The sequence below is a fragment of the Rhipicephalus sanguineus genome, chromosome 8 (assembly GCF_013339695.2).
Source record: "Rhipicephalus sanguineus isolate Rsan-2018 chromosome 8, BIME_Rsan_1.4, whole genome shotgun sequence".
NCBI classification, from domain to species: Eukaryota; Metazoa; Arthropoda; class Arachnida; order Ixodida; family Ixodidae; genus Rhipicephalus; species Rhipicephalus sanguineus.
Genome location: NC_051183.1, coordinates 57,259,567 through 57,285,464, shown reverse-complemented (window position 1 = coordinate 57,285,464; position 25,898 = coordinate 57,259,567). Strand labels below are relative to the sequence as shown.

The window sequence follows — 25,898 nt, the reverse complement described above, 5'->3', positions numbered from 1 at the left end:
CGTTTCTTTAGCTCAACTGCATCACTACGCTTATCCTTTCGCACCAACTCCCGTTATGTAGACAATAAGCTATTGTAAGCCCAAGCTGATGGTAGATTACCGCAGGCAGGGCCATTCTTCTAGGGCCCCGCTGGCCCCAGCGGCTCGAGGGGCGTGACCGAAAGTCGTCAGGTGCGTATTTGCTTTATACCATGTGCGTATTTGTCATGTATTCCCAATACCGACCGAGAATGGCCGCTCTAGGCATGTGAGTGTTGGAGTGCCTCCGCAACAGGGACATACATCCGTGTACCTGTCTAGGTATATGGTGCGTAGCTTGTGTAAATAAGGACATGTGCTAGCCTGTGTAGGACGCCAGTCCAACGCTTGTTTCTTATTGAGTTGTCCATGAGGTGGTGCCATAGTTCTGTGGTGCAAGCGCTGGTTCTCTCGGATAGTTTATCACGTCACCTGTTGATCCCCAGGGATTATGTAAGTATGTATCGGCGGTGGCCGGGGGGTAAGTTCTCGGTTGATAAGTTTTCAAGTTGAGGAGTGGACAAGTTGAGTACCCTGCTTGCCCGTAGGGGCAGGGCACCAGACCAGACCGTGATTCAGGTTTAGTTGACGTTCACTTCACGATCAGTTCAGGTTAAGAAAGCTAATAGGAAGTCCACGTAGTCCATCATTGAAAACGAAGGGAGACAATGAAAACGTGAGGTGGACCTTTGTTGGGCAGTTTCCTAAGGTTGCATGCGACCGATCCTAAGTGGAGTGTTGCAGTGTAGTCTTGTATGAAACTCCACATGTATTGGCAGGTTCGCTTATCAGCATATGTCATCGAGGCCTTGCAAGACCGCCTGATGTTCTATCGCATGAAAAGCCTTATGCACATTCAGAACGATAAATATATCGTTCAGTTTACACGGGGTGGGATTCAGCAATTTCTCCTTCAATAGAAGAAAAACGTCCTGCGCTGAAGACCTCTCAAGACACCACACATTTTGTCGTCCGGCGTGAGGTGTGTTTCTCTAAAGTGTTTCCTCAAAAAGTATTGCTTCCTTTGAAGGTAAACCTCTGACAGCCATACACTTATTAGAACTAACACGTTTCGACATATAGGGCAACCAACTGCGCGCCACAGTGTTTCGTGTCATGCCTGTGTTTTAAATGCCGACACTAATCGCGGACGATAGTTCATGAACACAAAAATATCTAGTTATGAATTTTAGTTCGTTACGCACTAGATAAATTGTCAAGAAAGCACAAAACTTAAAAAGTGCGTTGAACGCACGCAACAGACTGATGATGCTTTTTACACTGTTCCTTATTGTGCAACGGATCAATAGCAGCGCACAGTGGTCACTTGTGTTCCATTATTTTGTTTTCTTTTTCAGCATATTTTGCTTTGGCGCGGTTCATTCAAAATGAAGTTCTGTTTCAAATATCGCGTATGCGTTGAAAATATACATGCTGTTATTATTTCTTTCTGCTTTCAGCACTTTGCCAATCATCTTCAAAGACTGTGCAAAAGGACGAAGTCGAGTCAAGTACCGCTGTGACCAGTACTATTGTGAGCAGTAAGTTACTACATATAGGTTCAAAAAGGAGCATTGTATGTACCGTGTTTTTGTATCGGTTACCGATATTCAATCGTACATTTATTGCACAAGACAGAGTTTGCGATATACCAGCTAACGTAAAGCAAAGTAGAGAACAAGTGGTGTGACAGACTCGTCCACTCATAGGGTTAACGTAGCGGAGCGTGGCCGCGCTCTGCGCAACACCAGTGTATCCGGTGCGGCCGCGGATCGTATCGAAGTGGCGCAAGCGCGCAGGGTGCGCTGGAGCCTTGGCTGGAGCACGCCGCGCTCCCTTTTGCTGTGAATTACAGCAAGAGTGAGGCAAGAGTGAATTACAGCAAGAGCAAGAATTACAGCAATTACGTGAGGAAGGAACGGCAGAAACTGATACGCAAGAAGCCGATTAATGAACTAACTCTGCGAGGGAAAGTACAGGAATTCAGAGTTTCACTTCAGAATAGGTACGCGGCTTTAACCGAGGAAACCGACCTTAGCATTGACGCAATGAATGATAATCTGACTAGTATCATTAAGGAGTGTGCAGTGGAAGTCGGGGGTAGAGTCGTTAGACAGGACACTGGTAAGCTATCCCAAGAGACGAAAAACCTCATTAAGAAACGTCAAGCTATGAAAGCCTCAAAGGCAACAGACAAAATAGAGCTGGCGGAGCTTTCGAAGTTGATCAATAGGCGTAAAGTAGCCGACATAAGAAAGTATAATATGGAGAGAATTGAGCATGCTCTAAAGAACGGAAGAAGCCTCAAAGCTACGAAGACAAAACTGTGCATAGGCAAAAATCAGATGTATGCGTTAAGGGACAAGGATGGCAAGGTCACAACCAATATGGATAGAATAGTTGAGATAGCGGAAGAGTTCTACAGAGATCTGTACAGCAGCCGAGACAGTCAGGATGATAACGTAAGAAGCAGTAATATCCCAGAGGAATCTGACATCCCACCAGTATTAACAGGAGAAGTAAAGAAAGCCCTAAAGGGAATGCAAAGAGGCAAAGCCGCTGGTGAGGATCAGGTAACATCAGACTTGTTGAAAGACGGTGGAGAGATTATGTTAGAGAAACTGGCCACCCTGTATACGAAGTGTCTCTCGACAGGGAGGATACCAGAATCTTGGAAGAATGCCAACATCATCTTGATCCATAAGAAAGGGGACGTCAAGGACCTGAAAAATTACAGGCCCATCAGCTTACTGTCCGTTGTCTACAAGCTATTCACAAAAGTAATTGCTAACAGAATTAATACGACATTAGAGTTTAATCAACCAAGGGACCAGGCAGGATTTCGTACAGGCTTCTCAACAATAGACCATATTCATACTATCAATCAGGTGATAGAGAAATGCGCGGAATACAACCAACCCCTATACATAGCCTTCATAGATTACGAGAAGGCATTTGATTCGGTGGAGACATCAGCAGTCATGCAAGCACTGCGGAATCAGGGCATCGACGAAGCCTATATAAACATAATGGAAGAAATCTACAGCGCATCCACAGCCACTACAGTCCTTCATAAGAAAGCGACAGAATTCCAATAAAGAAGGGCGTACGGCAGGGAGACACGATCTCTCCAATGCTATTCACCGCGTGTTTACAGGAGGTTTTCAGGGCCCTAGATTGGGAAGAATTAGGGATAAGAGTTAATGGAGAGTATCTCAGTAACCTGCGCTTCGCTGATGACATTGCATTGATGAGTAACGCGGGAGACGAATTACAGCTCATGATTACTGAACTGGATACGGAAAGTAGAAGAGTAGGTCTGAAAATTAATATGCATAAAACTAAAGTAATGTGGAACAATCTTGGCAGAGAACAGCGCTTCGCGATAGGTGGCGAGACGCTGGAAGTTGTAAAGGAGTACGTCTACTTAGGACAGCTAGTAACCGCGGAGCCGAACCATGAGAGTGAAATAACTAGAAGAATAAGGATGGGATGGGGCTCATTCGGCAAGCATTATCAAATCATGAATAGTAGTCTACCACTATCTCTCAAGAGGAAGGTATATAACAGCTGCATCTTACCGGTACTTACCTACGGAGCAGAAACCTGGAGACTTACAAAGAGGGTTCAACTTAAATTGAGGACGACGCAGAGAGCGATGGAAAGGAAAATGATAGGTGTAACCTTAAGAGACAGGAAGAGAGCAGAGTGGGTCAGGGAACAAACGGGGGTTAAGGATATCATAGTTGAAATTAAGAGGAAGAAATGGATATGGGCCGGCCACGTAGCACGTCGGCAGGATAACCGGTGGTCATTAAGGGTAACTGACTGGATTCCAAGAGAGGGCAAACGCGTGAGGGGAAGACAGAAAATTAGGTGGGTAGATGAGATTAAGAAGTTTGCAGGTATAACGTGGCAACAGAAAGCACAGGACCGGGTGGATTGGCGGAACATGGGAGAGGCCTTTGCCCTGCAGTGGGCGTAGACAGGCTGATGATGATGATGATGATGACAGCAAGAGTGGCGCGTCCCGGTGCGCGCGCGCAGCTTCGATTCAATACGTCGCCGCGCCGGAGGCACTGCCGCTCCGCAAAGCGCAGCGACGCTGTGCTGTGTTCACCCTAAGGGCCCGCTCACGCTAGCGGCACGGCAGCTTGCCGTTTGCCGTTTGACGTTCTCAGGCTGCCGCGCAAGCGATTTCGTTCGCGCACGTCTGCCGTTCTTTGCCGTTCGCAGAATAGGTCCGAGACCCATTTTCTCGCCGTCCTCCGTCTGCCGCAGAGCGACGTGGCCAATCAGCGACGGAGGAGCGATTGCCATGACTACGGCGCGCCGCGTCGTCTGCTTTTGGCTCTCCGCGTCGTGTGCGTCTGTCGCGGGACGCTTCGGGCTGCTTGCTTTTTTTTCCGAGATTTTCACGCTAGAAGTGCGTATGTCGTCCGTGTCGTTGCCAGGCATGGTTTCAGCAGTCGATAAAGCGTTTTAGTCTGTCCGGCATTAAAGAAAGCGTCGCGTATTATCAAATAAAGTGTCCTCAAGCAGGCGCCAGGTCACGTGGCGCCAGCTATGGAGGATTAGAAACAACTAACAAACACGTAATCTATGTCCTCCGAGCACTCGGAAGCGCCCATCTCCACTCGCTAAGCCTACAGCATCGATTATTTCACTACGGCTCTCAAAAACGGCGCCAAATCGGCACGAATACTTTGCTGTCGAAGCTTAAGGACATGAATCTAAAGCAAATGGACGCATCAGTTCGGAGCTTACAAGCTACAGAGCGCTCATCGGCCACTTGATAGATTCGAGGTGGACGACAACCGCTTTTTGCAGTGCGGCCATGTTTTTCGGAGGCTCGCCGGCGAAGTTTGCCGTGCAAGTAGGACGGCTCTCGCGCGTGCGGCGACGGCGGACGTTCTGCGGCACCGCGCCGTTGCGGCAGGCTTGCCGCTAGCGTGAGCGGGCCCTGGGTGAGCCTGTATATTCATCCGCAGAGGCATCATCGTAAGCCGGCGTTTGGTTCGCAGTGATATCTTGTACACAGGCTTACGTAGGCCATAGCCGATCGAGCGCAGTAGTGCGCGGCTTAGCTTGGTTCTGGACTAAAGGAATACTGCGAGTTCATCCGACACCGGGTGTTCTGACTTTCAAGGACCATCGGGTGCGGCAACATAGCATTCGGCCTAGGTTTTATGTAGATGACACGCCAGTACTGGCGCATGTGGGTGAATCAGCTGTGGTTGCTTTCTAATTTTCTTAATATTTTGCCGTTCTGTTTTCTTTCTGTGCTGTCATACATTTTCTCTCATATTATGTTAATTCACTATACTTCCCAAGGCGCCTTGCGGTAATTAAGGAAAGAACACTACTTTTAAGGGCTCGTTTTTTTGTTAGGCACAATATTATTGAGAACTAACAGACAGTAACGCCTAGGAAAGTATAGGGGGTGTTATTTGTAGTAATTAGAATATAAATGTGAAGAAAGTAAAGTGGACGAAAAGATGACTTGCCGCTTGCAGGGACCGAACCTGCGACCTTCGAATAACGCGTCTGATGCTCTACCACTGAGCTACGGCGGCGGTCATCTCCCGGTCCACTTTATAGGGTATATATGTGGATTTAAAGTAAGGAGGGTTAGTCAGCGCCAGTCGCAGCCATGGCGGCGAGTGTGGAACACTCTTGTTTGTGCCTTTTTGGCGTCACGTAACACGTGAACTATTTACGAGCAGGCAGCTGACCAATAATCCCTCGCATACTACCTGAAGGTATCATGTCTGCCAGAACGAGACCCTCGCTATGAATGAAGGAAAGATTACTTTTAAGGGCTCGTTTTTCTTTCTTAGACACAATATTAATGAGAACTAACAAACAGTAATGCCAAGAAAAGTATAGGGGGTGTTATTTGTAGTAATTAGAATATCAATGTGAAGAAAGTAAACAGGACGAAAAGATGACTTACAGCGGCGCGTAAGTCATCTTACGCGCCGCTAGTTATTATAGCGTTGTGTGCTTGGCGCAGTCTGCTACGAGCGAATGAGCAGCCGTCATGCTGAAAGGCAATTTAAATCCTGGCTATCAAGAAAAACAGCGACGCAGCAGTTGCCCCAGTGTACCATCTTGTGTATAGGATAAACAAACCTCCATGATCACTATATTTGAGCGCTTTACAAGTCTAGTCGTCAGTCATATTGGACATAGTCCGCCTGCGTTAAGACAAATTTAATAAATTCAAACTCGTACAGAGCCTGTGCTTGAAGATTCTCGCAGCCGGCTGACACCGAGTTGAGTGCTTGGCACTTTCGCAAGTCAGCCACGCTCCGATTGCTCAGAGTTACGTACTTCAACGAGTGTTTTATCCCTTTATTAGATGCGAAGCATCTTATGGCGGAGTTCAATCCGGTGGTGGTCGTGTGCGGCGTGACCACCCTTACTGCGCATCTGGAAGACCCTCTGCACACACCTCCTTTCTACTCCCCCTCTCCCCCCTCCACTCCGCCTCTCGCGCGCCTTATTCTCTCCTGCGCCTCCAGGGACTTGACGTGGCACGAGTGGCCGATGGCCGCCTCTGCTTCTGTGGCTCTAGACGCGGGGCGCTTCTGCTCTCCTTTCCTCGCTGAAGAATCCCACGACGACACCATTGACGTGGACTGCAGAGAAGCAGACGAACATGATCATGCGACTTTGCGGGAGTCGAATACCTCGGACGCCGGCAGTTCCACGCAGTGGGAGCTGGATAGAGACTGGAACACAGTGCTGATTCTACGCCAGAGTAAGGCACAGGCTCGAGAAAGCAAGAAAACAAAGTTACACCGTCTCCCGCTCAAGCTAACCATTTCTCCGCTGCTTCGCATCCACACGTGGTTCCCTTTAGCGGGAGATGGTGTAATTTTTTTTGGCATTCATCCACATTCTCTTCGGTGTAGAATGTGCTCTCGCCAGGTACACTGCAATTTCACGATGTTCTTGCAATGTTGGGCTCATCGCAATCAACTTCTTTTTGTAGGCTACTGGTGACTGCGCCGTCATTAAATAGAATCACGCATCGTCCACCACTTAGTCTTTGTGGAATGAAGAACAGAATGGGCTCGTTTTACGTTGCTCTCATGTCGCTCGGTCCTCCAAGGACAAAGCCTCCAGCATGGGCCATACAAGAAAACTGGCCTACATTTCTTGTCTATTATCAAGGATATGGCGGGCCACAAGTAAAACAAGCTACCGCACTGACAGAATGCGGAAATTATGCGAATCCTTTGGTAATGTATCACAATAACAAAATCGGCCTGCGGTATTCTCAGACAGACAGTGTGGGAAGCATGATTGGGTTTAAAATACTCCGCCATCTTTAGGTGACTCCACCTGAATGAAGACAGAGTTCTTCTAGTGGCCTGCGCTGTTGGTGCTGAATTCAACTAAGGCCTGCGTTCATGACACTTTCATGGCACTCTGCATCCTGATTGTCAGCTCTTTCAAAGTGCTGCAGGGCGTGCTCTGCAGCCGATTGAGAGAGTGAAAAAGGTTGTATAGGAAAAAGGAGCGCTACTAAAAAAACTCACAGGGTTCCTTATGCGTTCTCCAAAGATGACTCGAAGGCGAAAGCCATCATTTTGTTCTTTTTCTTTTCAGTCGATGTATTGGACCTCCTCTTTCCGAAGATTTCTGCACCTAACTTGTTTTTGCGCTGCCTCTGTGATTGACCCACCTTTGACGAAGTGACGACGCCATGTGGTGTCATCATGTGACGTCATGTTATGTGACATCTTGATGACGTCAATAGTTTTGACGACTTGTGATTCATGGTACGTCATACGGGGACGTCACCACGTGATGACGATATTTTTGATCGCTCGTGTCGACGCCGCCGACGATGCATGCCGACGCGGAACGCCGACAGCCAATTTTCGCGCCTGATGAGGAATCTGAGGCTTACGCCTTAATACTGCCGTGTAGGTACGAAAGGACAATGCCCTCAAAATTATGACGCACAAAAGCGCGAGTGTTACAAAAAAGGTCATTATTTCATTGGTGGTTTTGTAACTTAATTGGTGTAAAATATCAGACCTATGGCAACACGAGAGTATTAATCAGCTCTCACGAATAATTGTACATCATAACTTCAAATTTATAGATAACAGCGTCCAGATAAATATGACAAAAACAGATGCTCAATAGATGAGCTACGCCGGGTACAGCATGAGTACGCACATCGATCATCGCAGCTGAGGCAAACAACACATGACATTGGCTCCTTCACCTAGCGGAGTGTTACTATGCGTCCTTTGCTCTTTTGCGTATTGCTCTCGGCCAAACATGTTGACTGTGTATTAAGTATTTCCAAATTTCAGTGGCAGCTGCGTTTTTCCTGTCAACATCTGCACAAAAGCACGTAGTCCTCGTGGACAAAGTATGCTGGAGGGTACGAATAATTGATATAAAAATTTGGCATGTCAGTTATTAACACTATTCTTATTTGGGCATCTCCACGCCGCCATAATTTTGACGTTGTATTGAATAGGTAGTATTGCCCATAAGTAATGATGAACGTAACACGTTACAATACCCTAAGTAACTATTTCTGAAAAGAAACTCGGGCGCAGACTAATCCCGCTGTCAGAGAAAAAAATTCTGCCTTTTTACTGCCACATTGTCATGCCATATAAAAGATGACGTGTTTTATTATACGCATTTTATTCTAAACTAGAGTGTTGGTTCGAAATGAATGCTAACCAATCATAGCGGCTTCTAATCCGCCAACTGCAGTGAGCCAACTTTTTTATGGTGATTTTCTAGCAGCTCTTAACGAGCACTGATAAGTTTACATGCTCTAACGATGAGGACAGAGATAATGACCGATTGCTGGACAATCTAAACTATTCCGACTCTTTATCCTCCTCGTCTGCGCGCCAGCCTAATGAGCACGCGCGAGCACCCGAGCCTCGGTGCCGTTCTTCATCATTGCACTCGGCCATGACTGCGAGGGCGCGGAGTTTCCGACAATGTCTCCGGTGGGTGGCACTGGCTGCATCCGGTGGTCAGTCCCGGCCAGGCTCTCACTTGGCTTGAGAAACTGCCAACAACGTCTCTGTTATGGGACACACGTCGTGGTCGTTGCATGCCTCTTGCACTCAGACACTCAAGCTCCAGCTCTACTGTAGTGCAGGCAGGGCAAAGGTCGTGGCGGGCAAGCGTGATCACGTTGATGTTCCGTGACTTGACATCGTTACTAATTCAGAAGGGAGGACGTCTGTTCTTCTATCTAAGAAAGGACTCAATCGTTTGGCATAGACGACACGTGTTCATTTACGTTCTTTCGTTTCTTCTTGCAAAGAAAGGGCTTGTCTTGCCTGCTTCTTGTCCCGTGTTCGTTTGTGTGCTGTGGATTCTCAAGTACCGTTACCAAAGTCCGCCACAGAGGAGTTCCCAGTCACGCCCTTGCCCTCTGAGCCGTTTGTGTCACTTGTAGGCCTGTTCCTTGAATTGCTTGTGGGCGTTCTCCCAAGGTGTTTCATGGGTTTTTTTTTGTCTGGACACTTGTTCTTGCTGCTGTTTGTTTCTTGGGGCAGAAGACGCTGAAACGTGCTGATCAAGTCAACCAATGCACGAGGAGTCTTGGAAGGCGTTCACTTTTGTACCCGATGCTCCTTTAACAATTTGCTAGAATTGCACGAGCTTGATGAAATGCTGCAGTGTTGTAGAGTTACCCACGAGACCCATTTTGGGCCTCGGCACAGGGAACAGTTCTGCGGCTTTGAAGACTGGTCTTTTGCGAGTATTTCAAGGAGCTTTGTAACAAAGCCCACGGCAAGGTTCCTGATTCTATAGGCGGTGTTTGGTGTCTGGATTCTATTAAATGAGACACTGCACAGCGAGCGGGGAATGTTCGCGCACACAGCCAATTTTTCCAGTGAAGTCCATGCACGTGACTTCGACGGTGTGATAATATCCGTGTTCAGGTAGACGTCCCTGAGATGGAGCACGTCAGGTCATTGAGGATCTGTCGTGTCCTCATACCTAGGTGTTGGTAAACTTCAGGCCCACTGATCTAACTGCTATGGATGCAAAAACGGTATCTCGGCCTGTGTCATCAATGTTGCAGCGTTGTATTCCGGCGCAGACTCTGAGATCTGCAGTGAAGTGAGGAATCTGCAGCCGACATGTCTGGTCGCATTCTGCGACGCCTTTCCCGGTGTTTTGCATGGCACAGCTCTGAGACTTTCGGTCTGTGGTCGAGAGGGTCGCTAGCATGTAGAAATCAGCCAAAGGCATGAATCAACATGGCATTCCATTCCGCCAAGTATTGTCTGATGCCTTTGTAGTTGCGCCATATCTTAGCGCCATCTCGAATGCGGTCCAACGCCACCAGCCATGTATGCTGATCCGGCCAGGCAGGGCGGGTACCGAGATCTTTGACGGTTTGTATCAATAGGATGGCTTCGTCTTAAGGTACGAACACACTGGCGGCGCGGCACTATCCCGCGCGCCGCTCACCGCTCGCGCGATGCCGCGGAGCGTCAACGCTTTTTTGCCGCCGACCCAATCGCTCCGGGACCTATTTTTGTCGCTGCCGCCGACTGCCGCACAAGCAAACCACCAATCAGCGCCTGCTTTTCCTCCTTCTCACAAGGGTTGTCGTCATAGCAACTAGACATTGTTCTCCTCACACACGCCACCGCTCTTCGTCTTTCGGGGGGAAATCGCGAGCCGAGAGCGAGCCGGCGGGCGCGCGCGCCTCGACATGTCCACTTTGTCTCGTGACTCGCGTCGGCAATGTGGACAGCTTGCCGCTGCTTTCCGTGCGGAGGTTCCGACGGGCGGGACGCCGCCGCGGCATGCTTTCCACCAGTGTGTACGTACCTTTAGAAACCTTAGAAGTCCGGTGGTTTCCATGCAGCCACTAATGGTAACGTGGCCGGCGATGATCTGAAAGTTCTCGCGGCGAAACGGTCTAGTTTCTTAGTGAACAAAGATATCGCCCGTATGACGTCCGCGAGGTGGTCGAGCGAGGCGCCTGAAGGGCAAGGGGCGACGCCTACGGAGAATACAGGGGCCCCGGAACTCACACCACTGGGCTAGAAATTGCCGTTCGAAGGCCCCGAAGTGTCAAGTTTTGGCGACAAGTGCGTGGTCGCGCAGATGATCTGCGCTGCATCGTCGGGTAGGCCGCCCGGAGATCCAGTGGCGGCGGCCGTGGAGTATGCGGTGGTCGCAGCAATCAGAGAGGCGATGATCCGTTGACTAAACTAATATGGTCGACATCTGTTAGTAGCTATGTTGTAACAAGGGTGTATGCCACGGAAAGCCGGGACGGCGTCTCCTGGCGGGATGATCCCGACCTCTGTGCTACCGACATAAGGTATCGCAGAGCTAGTGAAGCAGTACCATGCAGTCGCCGAGGAGGCCTTGACGCCTTCCCAGGACGGTGCATGTGGTACCGGCAGGTTAACAGGGGCAGAGGAGGCCTGGAAGCCACACCCGAACGGCACTCGCTGCGGCGGCACGCTACCGGTTTCCATGGCTGAAGGCCCTCAACGCAAAATACTCACGAGTGCACGCGGCTTCTGGTCCATGTGGTCAAGTGGCTTTAGTTTCAAGGCTGAGCTTTTTTAGACTACGCCATTCTGATGACGAGAAAAGACAACAGCCGATCACTGGGCTGCCTGTTTTATTCTGACCCTTTGTTCTCCTCGTCTCTGCGTGCCCCGGAGTGACGTCAGAACCGCCGCTTCTTTCCCTTGTCGTGGCTTATCTGAGGGCCGCTATGGCAGTTTTGACCTCAAATGAAGCTTTTGTTTCTAACCTACTGTGTAAATTGCAACCTTCTGACAAACTTGCTGGAAAGAAACATAATTTCTATTCCAGTTTTTACATTATTATCAATTTCGTTGGGCCGTGCGGCACCCGCCGTGTCGGCTTCACGCAACTCGGCCCTCCGCTTCGAAAGGTTGCCGAGCCCTGCGCTAGACAACTGAGAGCGCGCGAGCACCCGAGTATCGGTGCCGTTCTTTGTCATTGCAATGCATATGAATAATTAATGCATACGACGATACCTCGCTGATTTCTTTTGTCTACATTGTGCTGCTTTCCATTTTTCACATAGAAGAACATCTGCATCATACTGAACCTGATTTCACAATGGATCTATTTGTCGTAGTAGACCAGACACTCGCCACACGACTGGGGCAGGACGACGAAATTATTGACGCTTATGTTAGAAAGATTGTGGATGAGGTACGTAAACCATATGGTGCTTACAAAATATATACACATGTATAAGGCACCGTTTATAAGGCACAAGTATAAGGCACAAGTGTAAGATACGTTTTCACCCTGCTTTTATTATGAGGGGAAGGATGTTTTATTATTTGATATGACATCTTTTTTGTTCAAAGAAGATCGAACTACACTGCATGCTTATTCATTTACATGGGCCACGCTAAATACGATGACAAAGGCGGATATTTGTCGAATTCAATTATGTGATTTAGCAAACGAGTACTCTGGATTATTTGATTTACACGTCTGCAATGCCCACAGATAAGTCGTATCCTTGGACAACTGGTACCTCCAGGCAGTATCAACCTAATAGGAGTTAAAATTTCCCGCGAGGTAAGTAGAATGAACTGCAAGAGACACTGTACTTATTAAAGTGACGTTACAGGAAAACGAGCCCTTCTCGGTCTTATGGTCAAACAAGAAGGTAAAGGGTGTAGATGCACTGGTGGCTTTTGTTGCATATGCGAGACGACATATAAATATGTGGAAAGCGGACTTTCTGTTATGGCTGACGGGGTAAGGAATTATTTCAAACTTCATGCTTAGACCTTTTTTACACCCAGTAGCCGCTTCACGATGTGATCAAAGTCAATATCCATTCTTGTAATCAGGGTGCTGCTCCTTTATAATTGATACCCTAGCATACAACAGGTCATCAGACCTTCATATTACAAGAAACTGACAAAGCCAGTACCATCTTCGTGTTAAAGCGAAACTGTTAGTCTCCAGCTGGTGCGGATATTTTGTGGCACTCGTCACAAAACTCTCATCACCATGAGAGACGAACACCTTCATATCAAAGAGACAGTGGCCACGCAAACTGATTTCAAACGGCAGCTTTCGAAGTGGGCGTATGGGTTGATGTCAGTGCGCCAATAATGAGAATATATAACAAATATATAAAAATATTTATTTGAAATAGTCGTTATAGAAGAATCATAAATAGGAATGCCCATTTCCCGATACATATTAGCATACCCCGTCCTGTGGTATGCGGGCATGCGCCACAGGACAAGGAATGTTAGTCTCGATAATCTATAATCGCAGGAAGAGCCAAAATATACACCAAAAGTTTCATTAGGACATAAGTGGCATCGATTAAACAAGACAAATACTTATCGGTGGTCATAGTTGGAGGTGTTATTGTAGACATCACACCAGTAGACAAGCGCAGACAAATGTGGTACAATGACCCGCACCAACCACATGGAACAGCGTGTAAAGAAAAGTATTGCCTCAAGCGCTGCGCCGTTGGTTGTCTAATGACCGCTGTGTTGGTGGGGCGTGTCTGACTTCCACTGTGGTGGTGGTGCTTGTTTAACATCTTCGTTGTACATGCGCTTTCACATAGTAAAATTAAGGGGGTATTTTACATAGGTGTGAGGCCTCAGGCATTTTTTGTCGACACAAATGAAACTTCATGTCACCAAGACAAGACCCATGTAGAATTTTTCGGGTGGGGTACACAGCCCAGCCCAACCACATTTGTGCCCTATATGATCTAACAGATTACCCAGGTGGAAATGACGTATGTATTGCGGGTAACGTGAAATTGTCGTCGACAAAGATCTTATAAGAGCATGTACGAATTACGTGCGTGTGGGCGTTTTTTAGGATTAACGGCAACTTAGAAAATGTTCAGATGTCGAGTTCCGAAAAGTTGACATGCTGCTTACAAATTTCGATATTTGTGCAATGTTCTATTGGCGATGGTTTCCGCTTTAAAATGTAGAAAATACTAGACATTTCTCTAAAGCTTTTCCAGCACATCTGGCAAGAGTAATTTTATAAATCCAACGATGGCAAACATTGCTGTGCATGGTTGTCCTTTGTTTGCGCAAATTAAATATACAAAGTATATTGAGGCGGAAATTTCGTATTGATGAGTTCATCCACGTGAAGGTCACATACGATGAAACCATTGAAGTATTGCTTGCTCAAAACTTGCGCGCACCGTCTAACGTAATTAACTTGGTTCTGGGTTTCGACCGACAAGCAGGACCTAAAATGTGTCTAAGCTTGGTAGTTAACAGAGAGATATCCCGCTTCTCGGAACATCCGTAGCGACCACTGGCGTAACCAGCAGGGCAGAGGGAGAGGGTGGGAGTGTTCAGATCCAGACTCTAAATATTTTTTCAGTTTTCTATCTGCATGTATACACGCACACAACAAACACGCGCACGAAATGCGTAAAGTGCACTTGAACACCCCGCCCCCACCCCCGCATAACAATTCTGGCGACGTCCCTCTTAGTGACTATAAGACATTGCTATCAAATGCAGAATTCACGCTGGAAGAGTTCAGTTGGTAAGCTCGTGCATTGGCAACAAGTCATCAGACCGGGGCATTTTAAAAACGGAAATGTCGCAATCAACTCTACAAGGCCATCCAGAAAAGTAAATTGCTTGGGCATAGATTGCAAAAGTGAGCATTTATTTTTAGGTATTCGGTAAAAAGCTTTGAACAAGTCACTTAAAGAGCCACCAAGGGCTTTTTTTATTCGCTAAGAGGAGTGTGCTGTTGAGGCACCATTATTATACAAAGTGCGTGTACTGCTTTCTTTTGCCTCCTTACCTCCCTGAGCTCAGATGTCATGCATTTGCTATTCTCATATTATTCTAAATTTTTCTCCTTTATTTATGCTAACCTGTTACCAAAAATAAAAGGAAGTTGGTGGCTCTCTTACCGCACTTATAGTATTTATGACGGTCGATCACTACTGACAGTAAAAAGCACCAGAAACTACGAGTAGAAAGGCACACACACGTACGTCGCCAGTGCTGAGATCCAAATAACGATTGTTTGGACTGGAATGCTTTTAATTTGCGTGCGAAGAGATAACTTGAACCATTGATCGGCTTTCAAGCGCCGTGGTTTTCCGCGCTATTTATGGTTGGTGTAAACTGGCCCAGCCAACAACCTTACGGGCTAAATCACTAGTAAATAATTACAATAGATTCGCATGGTCAACACTATTGCGTTGCTTACACTAGCACATTCGCCCCGCCACTGTTGTCTAGTCATTATTCGTCATTATTATTAGTCATTAGAAGATTACTGACGCGAAGGTCGCGGGATTGAATCCCGTCCGTGTCGGCTGCATTTTCGATGTAGGCGAAAATGTTTGAGGCCCGTGTACTTACTTAGATTTAGGTGCGCGTTAAAAAACCCCACGGGGTCGAAAAAGACTTGCGCTACAGCGTCCCACATAATCAGATCGCGGTCTCGCGAGGTTAAACCCCAGATATTATTACTAATACACGAGCACATTCAACTTGACAATTCTTGTTGTACCTCTCGCCAATAGTGCTTAACGCTTCTCTGCATTTTCTTCTCCGCTTTTATATTTCAGACGCGGTCTGGCTCGCGTGTCAGAGGACCATTCCATTGAAGGTATGCTTTCTACAGGATACACACCTTTAGACAAAGGACACGATGATCATATAGATTCCAATTATTGTTTTCCCACTGATTGTGACGCAGAATATATATATATATATATATATATATATATATATATATATATATATATATATATATATATAGCTCAATCGGTCTGAGGATGCGTAAAGGAGCTCTCACTGCGCCGTCTCTTCCAACGAGCATCTCTGGTGCGCGCGCGCCTTCTCGGTAGCCCCGCGCTCGTGGCGGCTGCAGTGACCAAATAATTTCAAAGTTAACGTCTCCAGTGCCGGCGACACCTTTTTCAGTGCCTGCTGGCCTTTTGATAAAAATAAATGCAATCCGGCCTGGATTTTATACATTTGCTGGGCAAGAAGTCGGAATGGCCAATCCTTGCCTAAGGGTCTCATTGGAGGGGCCGTAACTATAAGTGCAACGACATTATTCAACATGTTTTCAATGATTGTGAAAGCTAATGTGGAGGAGAATACGTGGACAAAGTTGAAGAAATGTAAAAAAATGGGTTTTTTTAATTGTCGTCAGAAGTTTTCATTGTTCGGTGTTTTCTTGAACTTAGCCCGATCATATCTCTTTACTGAAACGCTATATAAATGTAAGATTCGGCAGTTTGGTAGATAAGCGTGCGAAAAACGTAATGCGGAATTTTCGTCGCTCTGCTACAAGGTTTTTCTGAGATAAAGACGTTCAAAGTAAATAAAATAACGTTTCCTGGGCCAATTTTGAGGTTTTTTAAAAAAATCTACACTACACATAAAAACAAAAAATAGCTGAGCAGAAGCAAAAACATGCATATATTTATTTAAAGAAATTTCAGCTATCTAACGTTAATATATTGCTACGTAGCTAACCCATCAAGAGCCAGACATTCTGCGTACAGAAGACGACAAAGAGGACTGGTCTGGCTGTCTGCTGTGGGTGCTGTCCTCCATCTTGCTCGATGCTGGGCACATCAGTATAAATACACTTGTAAATAGTCACGCCTCGTGTCATTTTCCGTAGCATCGTTGTGGTGGAGGCGCTGGTTGTTCCCTGTACCCATCACGAAGCTCCGCAACGGCCGTATCATCGCGGGTCCGACCATGTCACAAGTTGACGGAACATGGTCTTCACCGCCTGCCCCTCCCGTGGCTTCTACCTACGTAGTCCTACCTCCTGCTCGTGATCCTGGCGTATTTTCCGGACAGGATGGCGTTGACATTGACAAATGGATCAACTTGTATGAACGGATCAGCGCCAGCTATAGGTGGGACCCGACCCTTATGCTCGCCAACGTACTTTTCTACCTTGATGGCCCACCGCGGGTGTGGTTCGAGAAGCACGAAGCAGACATTACGAGCTGGGAATCTTTCAAAGAGAAGATCCGCGACCTTTTTGGCAACACCGCTGGACGGCAGATGGCTGCGCGGAATCAACTGGCAACCCGAGCACAGACCTCTACCGAATCGTACGTCGTGTACATTCACGACGTCATCGCCCTTTGTCGCCAGGTTGATGAGCACATGCCTGAGTCAGAGAAGGTATCGCATGTGCTAAAAGGAATCGCAGACGATGCCTTCAACCTGCTTGTTTACACCAACGTTGCCACCGTCGACTCAATCATCAAAGAGTGCCGACGGTTTGAACAAGCCAAGAGCCGCCGTATAACTCAGAGGTTTACGCGGCTTCCCAACACGGCCGCAACCTCATCTTGTGAAGCCGCTCGCCAGCCGCCCACCTATGACAACGTCACACGCATTGTTCGTCGGGAGATTGAAGCTGCCTGTCCTGCTCCAATCCAACCACCAGTTTTCACAACACACACCACTGACCCTTCACAGCCATCGGTGGCCTTCATTCAAGCTGGGTCAGGCAAGAGTTTGCAAACCTCGGTCTTCCATCCGCATGTCCCCTGACTCGCCCTGCAGTAAGGCCTTACTCCCCAGGCAACGCTCGCCGATCCTCTCCTACATTGCCCCTCCGCAACCCTACAGAATGGCGAACACCCGATGACCAGCCTATCTGCTTTTACTGTCACCAGCCAGGGCACGTTTCTCGCTATTGCCGTCGCCGTTGGTCAAACCCACCACGCCAGACCTACCCTACCTACATGCGCCCTACCACTTCTACACGTTCAGCCGCTGCACCCTCCAATGTCTACTCGTCCTCTCACGAACCTCTCACCAATGACGCCACTTCGCCCGTTCGCCGCTACTCCCGCTCGCCGTTCCCGCAACGCCGCCAATGCCGCTCTCCGCAGCCCCGACGCTTTTCCTCGCCGACCTTCTCTGGACGCTCGCAGCAGGAAAACTAGATATTGTAGCTTATGGAGGTGAAGCTGCAATACCATCGACGCCTGCAAATCCTCTACTGACGCTCCCCACACACCACAGCCTGCTTGAAGTAAAAGTCGACAATGTTCCTGTGACCGCCCTCGTTGACACAGGCGCGCACCTGTCTATTATGAGCGCTCCTCTACGCCACCGTTTGCAGAAGATTATGACGCCGTCCACGACACAGGCAATACGTGTTGCCGATGGCGGTACTGTGGAAGTCATCGGAATGTCCACTGCTCGTGTCAGCATTGCCGGTCGTCACACCGTCGTCCTTTTCGCCGTTCTGGCTCGTTGCCCTCATGACCGCATACTTGACCTTGATTTCCTTTCGGCACACTCGGCCTTAATTGACTGTTCTTCTGGCACGCTCAGCCTCGATCTTCCTCTTCTCGCCGATACCTGTGAAAAGCCCGTCAGCCGCTTGAGCCCGACCTCTTTTGTTCGCATGCCACCTCGAGCAGTGACGCACGTCTGTTTGTCATCGACCCCTCCAGTTCCCGACGGCGACTACATCGTTACACCTCTAACTGACGCACGACTGACGCGCAATATTACTGTGCCGCATACCATCGCCACTATAGTGGACAACTCCGTCTTCCTTCCGCTCCTCAATTTTGGCCTCATTCCCCAAGTGTTGCCCTACCAGATGTCGCTAGCCCAACTCACTGCTATAACCGACGACGATGACATCAACGTTGTCGCCGTAACTGCTCCGGACCAAGCTGAAGTCTCACGGTTACCCGGTTCTGACGACGCCATTTTTCGAAACATGATTGGATCAGACCTTTCGCCTGATCAGGCCGACGCCCTCTCCCAGGTTTTGGCCTCCTATAGTGACATTTTCGATATTCATGATCGTCCCTTGGGCCAGACTAAGATTGTCACTCACCGGATTAACACAGGTGACTCTGCGCCCATCCACCGTCGGCCTTACCGCGTGTCTGCATCAGAGCGAGCAGTGATTCAAAAAGAAGTGGCCAAAATGCTAGCGAAAGACGTAATCGAACCATCGTCTAGCCCTTGGGCCTCCCCCGTGGTATTAGTAAAGAAGAAAGACGGCTCCTGGCGTTTCTGCATTGATTATCGGCACCTCAACAAAATTACCAAGAAAGACGTGTATCCTCTTCCACGTATTGACGACGCACTCAACTGTCTCCATGGCGCCACCTTCTTTTCATCTCTCGACCTCCGATCTGGCTACTGGCAAATTGCTGTAGACGACATGGATCGTGAGAAGACCGCCTTCGTTACCCCTGACGGTCTTTACCAATTCAAGGTCATGCCCTTCGGTCTTTGCAACGCTCCAGCAACCTTGGAGAGAATGATGGACACGCTGCTTCAAGGATTTAAATGGTCGACGTGCTTGTGTTACATGGACGACGTGATCATCTTCTCACCCACTTTCGCCACACACCTTGAACGCCTTTCGACCATTCTATCAATATTCCGACAAGCTGGCCTCCAGCTCAATTCCTCGAAGTGCCACTTCGGTCTTCGTCAAATTACTGTGTTGGGCCACCTCGTTGACGCTTCCGGTGTACGACCAGACCCGGCCAAAGTCCGCGCTGTAACGAACTTCCCCGTTCCTCGCTCTGTCCACGATGTTCGCAGTTTTGTGGGCCTGTGCTCGTACTTCCGGCGTTTCGTGAAAAACTTTGCGGCACTCGCACGCCCACTCACTGACCTTCTGAAACAAGACGTCCCGTTTTGTTGGGGTCCTCTCCAAGCTGACGCCTTTTCTCAGCTAATCACCGCACTAACGACACCACCTATTCTTGCACATTTTGACCCAGATGCTCCTACAGAAGTGCGCACAGACGCTAGTCGTCACGGCATCGGTGCAGTATTGGCCCAAACTCAGCGGGGCACTGATCGTGTTATTGCGTACGCAAGTCGGCTCCTCTCGAAGTCTGAACGCAACTACTCTATAACAGAACGGGAATGCCTTGCCCTTGTCTGGGCGGTTTCAAAATTCCGCCCTTACTTGTATGGCCGCCCATTCCGTGTCGTAACAGATCATCACGCGCTCTGTTGGCTTTCTTCACTGAAGGACCCTACTGGACGACTTGGCCGGTGGGCGCTACGTCTTCAGGAGTACTCCTACTCTGTTGCCTACAAGTCTGGACGCCTCCATCTGGACGCCGATTGCTTGTCTCGTTACCCTGTTGAAAAGCCAGACGGATCGGTCATCCAGCCTAGCCCCAGCGTCATGTCCATGTCTCAGTTTCTTCAGATTGGGGAAGAACAACGTCGCGATGCTTCCTTGCGATCACTCATTAGCCGTCTCGAATCTGCCCCTAACGACGCGTCACTCCGCATGTTCGTCCTCGTGAATGGCACGCTGTACCGTCGTAGCGTTCTGCCCGATGGCCCCGAGTTCCTTCTCGTCGTGCCTAAACATTTGCGTTCAACGGTCCTGCATGAGCTTCACGACGAGCCCACTGCCGGCCACCTGGGCATATCTCGCACGTACGACCGTGTCCGGCGCCGCTTCTTTTGGCGCGGTCTCGCCCGGTCCGTTCGACGTTACGTGGCCTCCTGCGATAAATGCCAAAGTCGGAAGCGTCCTGCCGCACCCCCTGCTGGACTCCTTCACCCGGTCTCCATCCCTACCGAACCTTTCTTCCGTGTTGGTGTAGACCTTCTCAGCCCTTTTCCTGAGTCCAACTCTGGCAACAAGTGGGTCGCTGTTGCTATAGACCATGCGACCAGGTACGCCATCACTCGAGCGCTCCCCACCAGCACTGCTACTGACGTTGCCGACTTTCTGCTCCACGACGTCATTCTACACCATGGCGCTCGTCGTCAACTGCTCACCGATCGTGGCCGCGCATTTTTGTCACGAGTCATTGACGATCTTTTACGCTCTTCCTCAACGCAGCACAAGTTGACCACTTCCTACCATCCCCAAACAAATGGCCTCACCGAGCGTCTAAATCGCACTCTCACGGACATGCTCTCCATGTATGTCTCATCTGACCACCATGACTGGGACCTGGCGCTACCTCACGTGACCTTCGCTTACAATTCATCGCGTCATGATACCGCCGGTTACTCACCTTTTTGTATGCTTTATGGCCGTGATCCGACGTTACCACTGGACACCCTACTTCCGGCTACTACATCTCCGCCGAGCGAATACGCACGGGATGCTATCGCTCGTGCCGACCGCGCGCGTCAGATAGCCCGCTCTAGGCTGTCGGCTTCACAAGCAGCCCAGAAGACCCTCTACGACAGCAGGCATGTCGACGTTCGTTTCTCGCCTGGTTCCCTGGTTCTCCTGTGGTGCCCGGTTCGTCGTGTTGGCCTGGCCGAGAAGTTGTTATCCCGCTACATGGGTCCGTACCGTATCGTCCGCCAGGTAACGGACGTCACCTACGAGATCGTTCCCGTTTCCGAGACTAGCCCGCCTGCAAACACGCCCAGTGACGTAGTGCACGTCAGTCGGCTAAAACAATACCGCCCTCCTTCTGAAGAACATGGTTAAAGCGCACCGAGACGGCGCTTTTACCGCCGGGGGTAATGCTACGTAGCTAACTCATCAAGAGCCAGACATTCTGCGTACAGAAGACGACAAAGAGGACTGGCCTGGCTGTCTGCTGTGGGTGCTGTCCTCCATCTTGTTCGATGCTGGGCACATCAGTGTAAATACACTCGTAAATAGTCACGCCTCGTGTCATTTTCCGTAACAATATTTTGTGCAATTCATAACGAAATTTGGCCAAAACAGCAGAGCGGATGAGCGCTCCACTCCACCTCTTCGTCATTATTGATTTCCTGTGCTTCGAAAAAATTTTTGGCGGCAAAACAAATTGCGGATCTCTTCTATCCACTCATCAGGCAATAATAAATAAATTTTTGAAGTAAATTTAAGAGGTCGATCAGCCATCGTTTGGTCGATCTTACGTGGAATCACCCATATATATATATATATATATATATATATATATATATATATGGGTCACTTTACGCCAAGTGTCCCAGAGTTGCTGATAAAATTTGTGCCTATTTCCTGTGCCACGATCATGGCGCTCTCTCGAAAAGAATTTTCACGATCATGGCGCTCCCTCGAAATTCGCTTCTATTTGTAAAACTCTTCCTAATAGAAAAATGTGTATAAACTATATTTTTGTGTGTTGAGCTTCGAAACCACGCTTGCGCTATCGCAGAGGTTCTGTTTAGTTGACCTATTAATTAATTCCCAAATTTTTTTATTTCACTACCAGCTACGTACCTTCAAAAACAACGAAAATCTTGAAAGTTGGTGATATTTTCTTGAGCTATCTGGAACTCTCCCTAACCAACCTAAATAATAGTATGATTTTCAGGAAAGTGTATTTTAGTACAAAAATGTTTTGGGGTAAAATAGGCTTCAAATCTTCCCGAAACATATTGTGAAATTAGAAAAAATATACGATTTGTCGCACGTTTGACCGTATTTTTCATACTGATGCGTTCCAAGTAAAACTACTCGTCATGTGGCGTTTGTTAGTAGACTACATCGTTAAGTAATGAAGAAAGTCTAATCAAATCATTTTTTGTTTTGAGGAAGAAAATAATTTTTAAATTTGGCCTTCGGACAGTGTCCTGCATTTCTTTTTGTTGGCGCTTCGCTGCAAAGGACGTGGTCGCCCTTGCAGTTGACACTCGTCACAGGCAGCGGCAAGATGCGAGATATATGTCAGTGGCTCGTGAGTGGTCGATAGTCTTGTCCCGTTGATGTCAGGGCTACAAATAATGAATTCGCTTTACAATGTGAGCTTGCTTGGCGGGCGCAGGGGGAAGTATGGACGCCCGAGAGCAGCCTATGTGCTAGAGGGACGTCTTTATGAGCTGCAGTTAGCGCACACGAATTTGTAATTATTTATATCACATAAAATATATCGGGCCAAATATACCGGTTATAAGTGTACTCCGCGAGTCATCATCAAGGCAAACATATAAAAGGTATCTATCGGCAATAATAAAGACCGATTATTTATTTATTTATTTATTTGTAAATACTGCCAATCCCAAAGGGATCATAGCAGGAGGGCATATACAGTAGTTGAATACAAAATAACACAAATTGTGATACAATGGAAACAACAAATAATTACAAAGAAAGTGCAACACAAGAGCGATTAGTGGTATGTGCATATGAAGAAAATAGGCTCGCATAATAAGACCATAGTCAAGGGAAGGAAAAAAAGAAACATGGAAAAAAAAAGAAAAACATTTTGAGACCATGGTGTAAGCATTTTAACATAGTAGAGCTTTAGCGCGAGGCGACAAATGCATCCTGTGGGGCTTCAGGTATTGGAAAAGAAAAAAAAATAAGAGCAGAAAATGCATTAAAAAAAAGCAGGTGACAGGTGCAGTTTCATACATCAATAGGAGGGTGGAAAGACAGAACTATCTAACAGGGTTCAAGGTTCGCTTTCAAGTGCAGATAAGAACTGTGTTAGTGATGTGCTTTCTATGATATGTAGGGAAAGGTTATTCCATTCTCTTATGGTCAATGGAAAAAATGAATTTTTGAAACAGGCGGTATGGGAGGTGTATTCAGTGAGCGTCTGCGTATGGTTATGTCTTGTAGGGCGTGTTTGTAAGCTTGTGATGAAGTTTGTGGCATCAATATTTACTTTGTTATGCGTAAGTAAGTACATAAATTTCAGTCTAGCTATTCTGGCTCGGCGCTGAAGAGTATCGATACCAGCAGTTTCCATTAACGCCGTTGGTGATTCGGAGAGATAGATAGCGTGAGCGATCTCATGTAATATCGTTTTTAAGAGAATGTAAGGCAGAATTCCCCTTACACGTGCTGAACGCGCAAACAGATGCATATACTACATACATCGAGGCTGACAGAGCTTTTAACACAGAGACAAGAAGTGAATAAAGCCACGATGAATCTGAGCCAACTCTACCAGTATTCCAGCCTACTACATACAAGCACGTCACTCCAAGCATTGTCTGAAAATGCTTATATGTCCCACATTTTTATTAAAAACAGGGATGACTACAAGAGGACAGGTCTGTGGTCCAGGGAAGGCGGCGATTATTTCAGCCAGAGAGGATGGATTTAACGTTTCTTTGACCGCTGCGCACGAAATATCTCATGCGTAAGTACCTCGAGGCTGCGTCACTGTCTGAGGTAACAGATGCACTTTTCTCCTCTCCATACATAAGTTTTGTCGACAGAGCTGTACGTATTGCAAGCAGTAGGATGGTTTTCCATGTAATATACATTGTTGAGTAGTATAGAGGCACTTCAAGCTCCTTTCAGTACTAGGAGCTTTATCCCAAAGTATTGGGCAACATTTCTTTCAAAGTATGGTGATGCATTTTGATGCCTCAAAAAGTTATACGCTCCGGCTACTGCTGACATTACCACCTCGTAAACGTAAATGCAGTAGGCTCTATTCTGCGGTGCCCAGACTCGTGGCCGGAAACGCATAAAATGATCTACGGCATTTAAGCTTCTCTTTCACCTGCTAATCCGTCCCGGAAAACCCGATTATTAGGCACCAACGTTCGTTTTGTCGACAAACTAGCCTCGTTTCACGAACCCTAGATCAATATGTGCATATGAGAAGCGCGTTGCAGAGCCGTTGCCGCACAAAGCCGCAGCTTTCCTTCAGTATTTGGCTTTCCGTACCACTGTTCTCATCCCGCACTTCCAGATCACCGCGCTGGATGTAATACGCGTCGCATTTAAAAAAGGCCCATTTTCGCAAAACACCCTTGCCCGGATTCCCCCCCCCCCCCCAAAAAAAAATACAGCCAATATACTTCTCCTACATATACTACAAGTGAAGCAGGATCTTCAGTAATGAAGATCGGAGCGAAACCGAGCAGAATGCTTTATGAATTTGGTCGTTGTATTCTAATGCTCTATAGTCAGGTTCATTTCTGAAGCAAAATATAATGTAAAACCATTAGAAGAACATGAAAGTCAGTTAATTTGTGCGTGAAATCGGCAACAAATACCAAGGGCAAAGCATAGCGCATACGCTACACTTAGCTGTTGAATGAGGTGCGCTACTAAATTTGATAGAAATCAGTGTAGTGTTATTGGTCTTTATTGAGCACCAGACTTCAGATAAAATATAGCTCGCCTTCTGTTTCTGTGCAACGAACTGTCCCAAGTTCTGAAAAAATAAAAATTGTTCTACTGACATTGTTCGACAGTTTCGGAGAGAATAAAATTATTTATACTTCAGAAAAGAAAAAAAAGAATGAAATGTCATAAAACGTCCTGTTATAATTAATGATATCAGCTCAATGGCTAACGAGTGATTTTATTTGGGTGAAGCCTTTTATCGCTTGTTCCTAAGGTCCGGAATTAGACGTTCAGTAACTTGGACCATTGACTTATACAGCTTCTGGCATACTGTGCACTACATAGACAGGCAGAATCATTAGAAAATATACATGTTCATGACGACATCTGGGGTCGCTTCGTCTTGAAGGCTCGCCATTTTCCTTTGAGCTCATTGGCTAACGAAGTATTTTGTTAACGTGAAGTATTTCATCGCTTGTTCCTACGGTCCAAGATTAGACGTTCAGCAACTCAGATGCTCAAATGGCTTTCGATATTATCCGATTCGTATTTCAAGGACAGTATGGTAATGTTAAATAATTTGTAATGCCATTCCTTTTCTTGTTACGAGAAATGGCGAGCTATTAAGCATTGGCAACCAAAATGCATTCAAAATAAACATTATGTGAATTACGAATATACAATCTTTCAGGCTTGGAGCCTATCATGACGGAGCAGGCAGCTCTAAATCTTGTCCGCCAACAGATAATTACCTAATGCATCCTCACGCTGGAGGCGTGGGACCAACCTACTCATCATGCGCCCTGCAGTCTATCAATATCTTTTTAAAGTAA

At 47.4% G+C, this 25,898-nt stretch overlaps 1 protein-coding gene across 1 annotated transcript; it reads left to right on the top strand.

Annotated features, from left to right (window-relative positions):
• Positions 1–1,496: 1,496 nt before the first annotated feature.
• Positions 1,497–25,898, top strand: LOC119402756 (metalloprotease mig-17-like). Its single transcript, XM_037669835.2, has 7 exons — positions 1,497–1,559; positions 12,110–12,240; positions 12,547–12,618; positions 12,671–12,801; positions 15,638–15,678; positions 24,016–24,124; positions 25,757–25,898. The coding sequence occupies exons 2-7, from the start codon at positions 12,145–12,147 to the stop codon at positions 25,896–25,898; spliced, it is 591 nt and encodes a 196-aa protein (XP_037525763.2). The 5' UTR covers positions 1,497–1,559; positions 12,110–12,144.

Excerpts from the sequence above, each read along its gene's own strand:
- LOC119402756 (XM_037669835.2), top strand. The coding sequence starts at position 12,145 with ATGGATCTATTTGTCGTAGTAGACCAGACACTCGCCACACGACTGGGG. Across the intron at positions 12,241-12,546 it reads TTAGAAAGATTGTGGATGAG|ATAAGTCGTATCCTTGGACA; the intron begins GTACGTAAACCA and ends CAATGCCCACAG. Across the intron at positions 15,679-24,015 it reads AGAGGACCATTCCATTGAAG|GGATGACTACAAGAGGACAG; the intron begins GTATGCTTTCTA and ends TATTAAAAACAG.